Source organism: Seriola dumerili, unplaced genomic scaffold, assembly GCF_002260705.1.
Source record: "Seriola dumerili isolate Sdu_G_001 unplaced genomic scaffold, Sdu_1.0 BDQW01000056.1, whole genome shotgun sequence".
Classification (NCBI taxonomy): domain Eukaryota; kingdom Metazoa; phylum Chordata; class Actinopteri; order Carangiformes; family Carangidae; genus Seriola; species Seriola dumerili.
In genome coordinates this window covers 5,630,569-5,642,321 of record NW_019174311.1, presented here as the reverse complement: position 1 = coordinate 5,642,321, position 11,753 = coordinate 5,630,569, and the positions used below count along the sequence as shown (strand labels likewise).

The following is an 11,753-nucleotide window of genomic DNA, read 5'->3' as shown; positions in this document are numbered from 1 at the left end:
TTTGTTTGTTTGTTTGTTTGTTTGTGTGTGTGTGTGTGTGTGTGTTTTCTCACAGTGTGCGTCGAGAAAGGTGAGAATTTCTCCCTGAGCCAGGCTGGCACCCAGCAGCCTGGCTGTGATGAGGCCCTTCCTTTCCAGCTGCCTCACTACTCGGACGATCTTCAGCTGACGCACATAGTCCTCCAGTTGGATCTTCAGGTGCTCTGTGGAGATGCAACTAAATTGTCATGTCTGTCTCAACTTGTCTTCGTTTAAAACAAAAGCTTTCCAGCTGAAAATGTTATCTTAGTTGAGTTCCAGTGTTGCTGTACTCAGGGTAGACTCTGGTTACGGATGGAAAAGAACACACTTTCTACCTCACCGAACAGTGAGGCGCGCTTTGGTCACAGATTCGACGGACATATATATATCTGAGAGGCATTACCAGAACAAAAGGCAATGAAGTGGAAACATTGCTGGTAATACTGGGTCACACTTCCCTTCGAAGAGTAATTACAACCACAATGCACGCCACGTGCCTCATAAGGTTTCAGTCTGAGTGAGCCAACCAACCATGTGTCATAACGTTATAGCAACAGAAAGGGGAAGTTTGGGTACAGTAGGAAATGTCTAAATACAGCTGAAGGTAACAGTGCCATAAAACAGAGCATAAACAAGGAGGAGGGATTTAAAAAAAAAAAAAAACATTTAGCCTCACCATCCCATCTTTCATTCTGAACGTAGAGCACTGCAGTGGCAAAAGTTGGTGTGCAGGAGCCTTTTGGTACGGTGGGGTCATCAAGGTAACCCAGCTTGGAGTGGCCCTCCCCTTCAGGGTCCCCCACATACTGGCCGAGCACCACATCTGGCACTGCAACGGGAGCTATACACTTCNTAAAAAAAAAAAAAAACATTTAGCCTCACCATCCCATCTTTCATTCTGAACGTAGAGCACTGCAGTGGCAAAAGTTGGTGTGCAGGAGCCTTTTGGTACGGTGGGGTCATCAAGGTAACCCAGCTTGGAGTGGCCCTCCCCTTCAGGGTCCCCCACATACTGGCCGAGCACCACATCTGGCACTGCAACGGGAGCTATACACTTCAATACCTTCACCTGCAGCATTATCAAAAAACACAGGACAAAAAGGTTGTAATGATGTGGATGATCTTGCTATTGAAGACAAAAAAATCCTGGTATCCAACCATCTGTATTACCTTTTCATCCCTCACGTCATCGGGGCTGGTGGAAGGAGGTTTCTCCATTGCAACCAAACAGAGCATCTGGAGGAGATGGTTCTGCATGACATCTCTATTAGAGAGACAGGGCTGGAATCAGGCTCTGGTGTGACAATGACACTGTATCCAGTGTTTTCACCTTGAACTTTATGTAACGTCTCTCACCGAATGATACCAAAGTCATCAAAGTATCCTCCGCGGCCCTGAGTGCCAAAAGGTTCCTTAAAGGTCAGAACCACACAGGACACGCTGTTCCTGTTCCATATTGGCCCAAAGATGCGATTTCCAAACCTGGAGGTGAGAGCATAAAACCTCATATATGACAATGTTTAGGTTTATACCGGTGGTAAAGTGCTTGGAAATGTGTGTATGGAGCGTGTTACCTGAGCACCATGAGGTTCTGGACCATCTCTTTGCCCAGGTAGTGATCAATGCGGTAGATCTGGTCCTCTGTGAACAGGGAGGACAGGTGGGCTGACAGCTCCTGTGAGCTCTGGAGGTCACGACCAAACGGCTTCTCAACAATAACCCTGTTCCAACCTCTGTTTTACAAACAGCTGATCAGCACCACGCAATCAAACAACATGTCAACCGTTGTTTTTACGGACCGGAGGATACTTACTTGTGGCTCATGCCGTGGGCCCTGATGTTTGTGCTGACATGGTGGTAGACGGTAGGTGGCAGAGCCAGGTAGAAGAGTCGGTTGGCATCACCCCCCCCAGGCAGAGATGACAGATGGGTGTTGAGTTGGTCGAAGGAGCCGCCGTCGTCATACCTGCCGCTCAGGTAGGAGTTCTTACTGAAGAAGGCTGAGAGACACTCACTCTCTTCATCAGTGACCTGAAGAAATGTTGTGCGATGATTCACGGAAACACTCCCCAAACAATTAATAATCTCGTCTCAGATAGCATACAGGGACGTACTACCTTCATGTGAGGCAGACATGCTGTCTTGATGTCCTCCACGGTTAAGTTAGACCGGGCAAAACCCACAAAGTAGGTGTCATCTGGGAGGAGGCCATCTCTGAATAACCACCTAAAGCAGGACCAGAGTCAAAAGCAGTGATACAGAACACCAGCCAAGGGTCAAACTCCTCATAACACAGGGTAGTCAAACAACTTCAAAGCAACTCTCGCCTTCGACCTGTGTATGAGAAGCAATTCTCTACTCACCACAAAGTTGGGTAGATTTTCTTTTTAGCGAGATCTCCCTGTGCAAAAAACGCAAACGAAAAGGAGATCTGATCATGAACCCTCTACTGATAATCACAGTGGTTGTGAAGAATCAATCAAGAGTCCAAAGTGTAGGCAAACTTTAAAAAATAAGTGGACACAGTGATGTGGAGCGAGTAGATCTGTTGAGTAATGAGAGAAAACGCCAACCAGAGAGACTGTGAAGGAACTTTGAACACACCCTCTTTGCAGAGCTGTGTCTGAGACTTCAGGTAACATTTAAAGAGATTACTGGTACGGGCAAAATAGAGAAAACAAAGCCAAGAACAGTCAAACAAAAATGCTTTTGCTCCAAAATCAACCCCTTCTTTCAATGCTTCACAAAGGAAAAAGTAGATGCAGCACATTTCAGCCAACATATGCTCATTCGCTGGCTTACACACGCTGATTAGCAAACACATACTCCCCAGTGAACTGTTCTCCTGTGAGGCTTTGTGTCACCTCTGTTGGGCCTGCCACTTCAAACATTCCTCTAAAGTTGTTTTTCAGTTTGAAATTGAATGCAAATAGAAACATAGTTGACTGAACTGACCCCAGCCTCAGAATAGACTGTAGACTTTTAACCTCGGCCCTTTTTGTAACATCTGAAACAGACTGAAAATTTCCGCAGATCTTTGTTAAACTGTGTTAAACGGAAACTTTCAAATTTTAGAATAGAAGAGCAGTGGTCATTCTTGTCATGATGTAAGATGTTCAAAGGTTGTACTCACAGAGGCTCCCAGGATAATAAATACGTGTGTGTTGGAACAAGTGGACTGCTCCTCTCCGTAGAGCTCCTTCCTGAGCTGTCCAAACACCTCAGAGCGAGTCAAAGGCTCAGTGCTCATCTTCTGCCCCATCTGCTCACTCCCTACTGAGGCCACTCTCATTCCCCTGTGGCTGCATGACCCACACAGTATGGTGAAATTTCAGTTGTCATCCTTGCTTTGCAGAAACACTCCATGAGTTAATGCTGCCACCTATTGTTGCAAAGAAAAAATGCCATCATGTCACCGCTTCCTCGAGCTTTGTGATATAAATACCCTCTTCTCTCCAGCAACTATTGTCCAGCAGGTTGGTAGTACTCCTGCACAAATTCCATCAGAACAGGTTTGGCAACCTGGAAGAAATCCTGCTTATTCACTTTAACTCACAATTCAGGTCTATTGAGACAAGGCTGAAAGAACATGCTAGGAATGTTCCTTACTCCTAAACCACACCTTGGATAAATGTTGCGCAAACATTAACTGTAACCGAGAGAGTCATACGGCTTTGTTGCAGACACAATTCTTATCAGTACATAACCTCTGGCATAACAATTTTCACAGTGTTGTAAAATGATTAATTAATGTTTCCACGCAGGCAACTTCATGCCACTCTGGCTCTAAATCCAAATGATTTAATATGTGTAACATCAGTAACCACAGCAAGGAGTCTGAGTGAATCATTCTTTCAGGAAAGACTTGGTAAATCATTACTGAAAATCACTCGACTAAAACATAGAAGAAAATTCTAGTTCTGATATAACATTAGTACTATACATGTACAGTAGTAAATAACCAGGAGAGATCAAAGTTGCTGGTCATAACTCAGATATATTTCACAGTTTTAATGCTTTTCTGGATACTAAAAAAATACTTTTTCTACAATTAAAATCATTCATGTGACACAAAAAAGTAGGACTTTTATTTAAAAAGACAGACATTTCTTACACTTTAGCAAGACTTGTGCACACTGTCATATTTTACCATTTGTTGTCTCTATTTAGTGATTTTCCAAGTGGAGTGTAAATTCACTGAAAGATCATTGCAGTTCACAGCCACAGTCAGTCATGAACAAGCTGCAACTCCTTCATGTCCAGAGTCTGTCTGAGTATCCCCAACCACCTTCAAATGTCTTTCCTGAGTTTCCATCATAAATAAATTTAAAACAAGGTCAACCCGAGCATCTTCAGCTGATGTGAATGTCTTTACTTTGTCCTCCATCTTTATCTCTCCACTCAGTATGTCCAAATGCCCCAAGCTCCACAGCATGAAGTCCAACGGGATCCATGTAGAGTTGGCTACAAGGTGTCCCCAAGAGGTTACCTGATGGGCATACTGGGAGGTCAGCTGAAGGTCCAGTGCTGGTAGATGTCAGCAGAGTTACAGTGGTTCATCTTAATCTGGCCTTCTTTCAGCTGTAAACATTTCCCACTGCTGGGATTCTTCAGAAGATTTCCCTGCAAAGTATCATCAGAGACAAAGAGAATCATTGCAGAAGCCCAAATAATATATACACATACTGTAACACTTATTATTCAGCATACAGTGGTTAAAGGAATAGTTTGACACTGGAAAATACCATTACTAGCATTCCTCACCTCAGTAAAGACCCACTCCTGTTGTGGTGCCAGACTGGTGCCCTTCCCCTTCAGCTGGCAGAGCTCGATCTTCACCGGCTCTTGCTGGGAAGAGGCATGAAGACACAGCTGCTTTCCAATGTTATGACGCAGCTCCTTATGAGTTGTGTATTCAAAGTACTGGAGGAGACATTCATCCAATCAGAGACTCAAACTTCACCAGAGAGCTCTTAATTTCACAAGTGTAAGTCACTGTACCTGGTTGCCTCCCATGTTGTGACACTGGTACATGATCACAGGTTTACCTCCATGGTTGCTCTCTCCAACATCCAGACAGGTTTGAGATCCTGAGTTTCTGATCTGGTGCGAACACACACATACACACAATAATAGTAAGCTGCAGTTAATCAACAAGTGAGGTGTGTTATGTCATTGACATCTACATGCAGATAAAGGGAGACATGACTTACAGCTCCAAATTTATCTGGCATTAAGTCTGGAACAAAGGCCTCTGGGTAAACTGTGTTTAGGTACCAGGTGAAGTTCTTGCACTGCAGCCTATCTCTTAGTTTCAAACGATCAGAGATGTCCCCATACTTATGCTGTAACAGTGAAGGAAGTTGGAGAATAAATTCTAGTCAAAAATGTGGGAGAAGAATGGTGATAAATGACATTGTATCCATGTGAATTTAACATTTGAACTGTCAGAAGTTCACACTGACCTCACTGGCCATAACTGCAGCATTCTTGTTGCGGCGATAGTAGATCTTCTTGTAGTCATCCATCCAGACCTCAGCCAGGCGCACCTGGTTGCGAGTGATGACCTCTGTGCCTTTGGGGAAGGTATGGGGACTCTTGGTGCGGAAGACATGGCCCACCACAGAACAAGGGATGATTTCTAGCTGCCCTCCACACTGCCACACCTGTCAATCACATTTGACACAGGCAGCAATTCAGACTCTAACTTGATGATAAGCGGGATAGTAGTTCAGTAATATGTGGAACTGTGGGAGTATAGATAATGACTGACCCTGAATGACATTTCCACATTTTCACCGCCCCAGATCTCCATCTTGTCATCATACGTTCCGATGTGTTCAAAGTACTTCTTTGAGATTGAGAACAGGCCTCCGGCAAAAGTGGGTGTTCTGAAATTTTCACAGGCAGGTACAAAAGCTTTAGGCACTTAAATGATTCAGGGCGCTCTAAGTGAAACCAACGCAGCACTTCTTACTTTACAGGGTAGGTTTCATCCTTGCGCAGCTTCTTTGCATCCTCGGGGATCGCCTCCCAACCGAAAGTCAAGCTCCAGTCAAAGTTGCCTCTGTTGAAAGCGCGGTTGGTGGACACAGGCTTGTTGAACTGAAAAGTGTTGAGGTCAATGGTGCTGATCTCTGGACTAACCACAGCAGTGGGTTCTTCAACAATGCGTGCCAACAGGGGCTCTAGCCAACCATGGAAACACTCACCTGTAAAGGGGAAGAAGGAGAGAGATCACTTCATATTTCCTTCTTAACCTCCGTCACATAAAAATTAAGTTACTGCCAACAATCAGAATCAGGTGTAAAGATTGAAGAATTGAGTATTTAAACCTGCAGGTAAAGAAAAACTGGGCATATAAAAGTAAATTAATATAAATATCAAACAGAATTTTGCTTCCACAAATAAAATCGATTATGTGCCTCAAATCAGGCTTTCCCTAAACACAGGCACATTTTCTGGCCTAACACAGACATGGCATGCTACAATTAACCTTCTCTAACATGTTGTGGCTGTAAAACATATTTAGATTTTATGGTTTATTCATCTTCAGCAAATGTTACTGATAGGTTTATTAAGTACTGTGTGAAAGTGAAGAGAGTTTTAAATTGTCCCAAAACATGAATGGATCTTAATAGTGTATTAGATTACATTTTTGGATGAGATGGGAGACAACATATTCACCTCTAACTCTAACACACAGCTGCTTGGGTGTTCTTTGTTTGTTTGTTTGTTTGTTTGTTGTGTGTGTGTGTGTGTGTGTGTGTGTGTTTTCTCACAGTGTGCGTCGAGAAAGGTGAGAATTTCTCCCTGAGCCAGGCTGGCACCCAGCAGCCTGGCTGTGATGAGGCCCTTCCTTTCCAGCTGCCTCACTACTCGGACGATCTTCAGCTGACGCACATAGTCCTCCAGTTGGATCTTCAGGTGCTCTGTGGAGATGCAACTAAATTATCATGTCTGTCTCAACTTGTCTTCGTTTAAAACAAAAGCTTTCCAGCTGAAAATGTTATCTTAGTTGAGTTCCAGTGTTGCTGTACTCAGGGTAGACTCTGGTTACGGATGGAAAAGAACACACTTTCTACCTCACCGAACAGTGAGGCGCGCTTTGGTCACAGATTCGACGGACATATATATATCTGAGAGGCATTACCAGAACAAAAGGCAATGAAGTGGAAACATTGCTGGTAATACTGGGTCACACTTCCCTTCGAAGAGTAATTACAACCACAATGCACGCCACGTGCCTCATAAGGTTTCAGTCTGAGTGAGCCAACCAACCATGTGTCATAACGTTATAGCAACAGAAAGGGGAAGTTTGGGTACAGTAGGAAATGTCTAAATACAGCTGAAGGTAACAGCACGTTGGCTTAGGAAAGGATATAACTGACAAATTCAGCCAACAGGCCATGACAGGCTGTTGATACGTGTAGCAGTGTGAATCACTTATTCTTATCAGTCAAAGTCATTTTTATACCTGCCTTTCTCTGCAGGGCTCACCAGGCTAGTGTCAGCTTGTAAATGGAAAACTGATAAATTAAGACATGTGATGACATGTTTTTCTATTAATCAATGTAAGTACATCAACTGCGATTGAACTTTTTTTTTCCACTTTTGGTACCAGGAATGACATGATGTGACACCTAAAATATTAGCTAGTATGGCTTGAAACCCTCCAGTAACCCTGGCTTGCATTTTAAATAACAGTGGGCTCTAAAGGCTGAAAAGAAGGCATCTCTTATCCATCTATGGGTAAAATATTTTAGCAATTCACTGTTTTGTAACAATCATTTATAGACTATATACACAAGATTTCCCAGAGTGAACTGTTTTCTTCTGGCAAAGATGTAAAGTCGGAACACTTAACACATTGGACTGTAAAATACAGAGTGTCATTCTTGTGTATGACACTGTTGTCTAACAGAAGTTTCCTCTGCTATTTAAACTCCACCTTACTGCAACTGTGTGTGCAAGCTACCAAAAATCCCAAGCTAACAGCTTTCTATGCTATCTTATCAAAGCTCACGCCTAACTGTGACTGGAATGCTGCCCTAAAAACTCTGAAGGTCATTTTAATTAATATATTACTTATAACTTATTTTTTCTCAGTCTGTGCTCTGCAGCTGTCCTCTGCCTGTATCACATTTTATCACACTGGAGATTTTCTTTCATATTGTTTAAAAATGTCTCCTCACCGTCTAACTTTACTATGAAACACACCCCTTTTACAGTGAGTGCAGGTGTCAGTACTATAGGAAGAATGAGTTTTCTAATCGGCATTAAATACATTTTCAATATTAATGGCAAGATAAAGTTACAAGTTTATGTCAAATGGAGTATTATGAATGAATTGTCTGTTCCTTTCTGCTATTCTCTGCAGGTTTTAATTTCCTGGAATGTAGCACTGGTAGTTTTCTACCTACTCTGCTTGTCTGTGAAACTTTACTGAAACTTTAACTTCACCGCACTCAACAGCTCTCCTGTTAGCAGAACCACTCAGCCTACAAAATTTTATCTCATTTATGTGCCTACATAAGAGCAGAAATAAGAAAGAATATAGCGTTAAAACTGAAGTCCAGTCCCCTCTCACTGTCACCCAGCTCCTAAACAAGCTCTTTTATGGTCTGCTGTCAGTGAATCTTCGAGTATGTTTTAGTGCATACCTGCAGTGCTGGCGTCATCTACCAAGATGATCTCTTTGAGCAGGACAGCAGGAGATGAGTGGAGAACACTATAGACCGTCCTGAGGAGGGTGGACCAAGCCTCATTGTGGAAGACTATAATAACACTGGTGGTGGGCAGAGGTGGACAGCGACGAAATTTCCTCTCCACACACCTAAGCAAGTTGAGCCACATGGAAGTACAAAGAGAGATAGGGAGAGAAGAAGAAACAGCATGAGAGTACAGAGTGTGCACAAGTGAGTGGCATATCTGATGAAAAGTAAGTCACAGAAGGTCTTGCAAAGCCTCGTATAATAGACCATTGTTTGCAGATATTCAAGGTCTGCTCACTAACACTTTAAATAGCTCAATGTGCAAACAGTCAGCTCATTTAAAAACCACTTGAAATAGAAAAATAAATAGTTCAAGGCGTATCAAGCCCGTGACAAGTTAACAACAAACATTTACAGTGAGTGAAAGTGTTCACAAGAGCACAGATAATGTCGCAGCCTCAATTATCCAGGATCCTGTCAGGTGCATGATGCTATACTACACTCAGTGTTTGTGGCTACATTCAGATTAGAATATGTGATATTCCAGTATAATGGTGAGCCCAATATGAAAATACATGTAAATAATTTACCACCCTGAGCATGACCCTGAAATGCAGGAAATTATCTGCTGTGCTGTGCACGTCAGCAAACGCGTTGGTAAAACAGTGATTAGTCCAAACTATCTCAGATAATTCTGAACATAAGAGAACATGCTCTTACTCTGGAGGCCTTGTGTCATCCCCAAGACTACGGCTGAGTGAGATACGGTCACTGGCAAACTGGTTGAAACAGTGACGTGTCATGCCCTCCTCCTTCTCCTTCTCCTCCTCAGGGGTCATATGGTTTTTTTTAAATGCCATCCCATCAGCCCCGGGGCTTCTGGGGTTCTGCGTTGGTCTCTCCAGGTGAGGCTTGAGTTCAGCCTGTGTATAGAAGCCAGTTGGGCAGTTGACGTCCTGGGTGGGCTGCTCCTGTACTGGTGGTGGCTGCGGAGCTCCGATCTGGAAGCCAATGTTGTTGACAGCCTTTCGGACCATGACTATCACCTTGTCCTTCTTGTCCACCAGCTCCTGAAACCAGGGATCCCCAGCAGGTGAAGAGCCAACATCCCTCTGGAGAACCACTAGGACCACCATGAACAGCGTCCCTCCAAGGAGCGCCAGTTTAAGAGGAGACATACGCCGGCGTAGAAACAGCCGCATGTTTCAGAAAGGGTGTTGCTCCCAAGGCTGTTGAAGACAGAAAAAAAAAGAATTCCCCAGAAACTGGCTCTTAAATGTTTGTGAACGTTAACTGAGGGTTTCAACCAATCACTGTAAAAATCAAAACCCCAACCTTTAATCGCTATACATTCAGTGAGTTACTCCTGAGGTAAAAAAGACAACAAGCAAGAAAAAAATATCTCAGACCGGTTTGTGCGCCTGTGCAACTGTCATAGCAGCAGGTAATCTAGCCAACCTGGCTCCTCCCCTCCCTGTCTCTTTAGGAAACAGTCCCACAGGACAGGTGGAGAGAACAGAGAGGAGAGTGTGAACAAACACACCACACCTCTAAGTATACACCTGAATTCACCTTTTCTGGCCACAGTCCTCCAGGACACACGTGGCTACAGATGGGCCGTAACACACTGCTGGCTCAACCTGCAACTCCCATGCCAGTTAATAAGTGACACAAAACGCCCTGCTTGGACACCTGCTCCAAAGACACCTCACCAGTAATGATCAGCCGTCATCCACGACAGGAAGTGGTAGGAGCCTGCTACATATAGCATGACAGGCCATTATAGGTTCACCCTGCCTTGGCACAATAACAAGCTGTTTCCTGCTACCTGAAACAAAATATCATTGCAATGTGGGACATCTGCGTGATCTTAGGTGATCACTGTTCAGTTAGACACACTCTTACTTGGTCATAATTAATTTACACCATTCTCAGGCCAGCCTCCCTCATGAGTGATTCAACAGGACACTGTTTTGGTGTTCCAGAAAAGGGAAACCACCAGAGCACACTCTACAGTTGTCTCTGGTGGGCAACCAGTTAGTCCAGTTTGTTGTCATCACAGTTCGTACGGAGGGGGGGTGGGGGGGTGGGGGGGCAAAAATATTCGATCAAACACAACTTCGAAAATTAGGTCAATAGTATGTGGACATGATGTAAATCCGGATTGTCCCATCAAGCCAACATTTAATATTTTCAGGATGAGAATATTTGTCAAGATTATCATCTTACAAATTGCTAAATACCAGCACTTCTCTCTACAGCTTGAAAGAACATGAAGCAAGAGTTGAAAAACTGCGGTTAAAAACATACTGACACTGACAAATGAAAGAGGAAGAGTTGGTTGCAAATATCCTGCTCTCATTCAGTCGACGTACAGCCATTCAAAACTCCAAACATCATACGCACAAGCCACGTCTTATTTAAAAAAAAAAAATCACATATTAGACAGCTAATTAACAGTCAGTCTCACAAGTGACGCCAAGACGCGATAGAAAGATGGATATTAATGGGTTTCAACCTCTTCGAAATGATGCCACTTACCTAGAACTGTCGAGCACTTGTCGGCTACACCTGTTCCGGTTGACTTGATATGTCTTTAAATTTGTGGAAAGGTGCCAAACGAGCAAGCTGCAGGTTAGTCAGTTCCGTGAAGTTGTCAAACTGTTGTTTAGTGCGAACCCGGACACACCAGCTCAGCGGCCTCTCGACTTTTCCTTTGAAGTGAACAGGTGCCATTTGTTGAAATGATTAGTTAGAGTCCCCTACTGGCGGCGCACGCGACTTAAACTGAGTTATTCCCGTGCAGCACATTGAAGACGACTTTCAGTAAAAACCGAGCACGAGTTCCTGTGTTGAAATATCATACAGTGCGGAAAATGACAATACGTCACAGATACACACATGACATATATACATAAACATACAAGACGTGTATGTAGTTTAGGCTAACAAAATAAAAACAAATTGTATACATTTTTATACATTTTAAATGTATTGGACTTTATACCTGGCTAACTT

At 43.5% G+C, this 11,753-nt stretch overlaps 2 protein-coding genes across 2 annotated transcripts in view; both read right to left on the bottom strand.

Annotated features, from left to right (window-relative positions):
* LOC111219214 (glucose-6-phosphate 1-dehydrogenase-like) overlaps positions 1-3,494 on the bottom strand; it is a 13,301-nt gene extending 9,807 nt beyond the window's left edge. The window contains exons 1-10 of the mRNA XM_022741827.1: positions 3,155-3,494; positions 2,385-2,422; positions 2,139-2,247; positions 1,835-2,052; positions 1,596-1,754; positions 1,378-1,503; positions 1,192-1,285; positions 1,046-1,090; positions 698-839; positions 54-203 (exon numbers count right to left, since the gene is read on the bottom strand). Of these exons, the coding sequence (XP_022597548.1) occupies positions 54-203; positions 698-839; positions 1,046-1,090; positions 1,192-1,285; positions 1,378-1,503; positions 1,596-1,754; positions 1,835-2,052; positions 2,139-2,247; positions 2,385-2,422; positions 3,155-3,313 (1,240 nt within the window). The 5' untranslated portion in view covers positions 3,314-3,494. The remainder of the gene's footprint in view (positions 1-53; positions 204-697; positions 840-1,045; positions 1,091-1,191; positions 1,286-1,377; positions 1,504-1,595; positions 1,755-1,834; positions 2,053-2,138; positions 2,248-2,384; positions 2,423-3,154) is intronic.
* A 587-nt stretch (positions 3,495-4,081) lies between these two features.
* LOC111219065 (polypeptide N-acetylgalactosaminyltransferase 6-like) lies at positions 4,082-11,531 on the bottom strand. Its single transcript, XM_022741646.1, has 11 exons — positions 11,277-11,531; positions 9,456-9,964; positions 8,685-8,857; positions 6,804-6,953; positions 5,999-6,233; positions 5,795-5,912; positions 5,487-5,687; positions 5,235-5,366; positions 5,023-5,124; positions 4,786-4,944; positions 4,082-4,644 (listed from the first exon to the last, which is right to left on the bottom strand). The coding sequence occupies exons 2-11, from the start codon at positions 9,935-9,937 to the stop codon at positions 4,531-4,533; spliced, it is 1,866 nt and encodes a 621-aa protein (XP_022597367.1). The 5' UTR covers positions 9,938-9,964; positions 11,277-11,531; the 3' UTR covers positions 4,082-4,530.
* Positions 11,532-11,753: the final 222 nt, after the last annotated feature.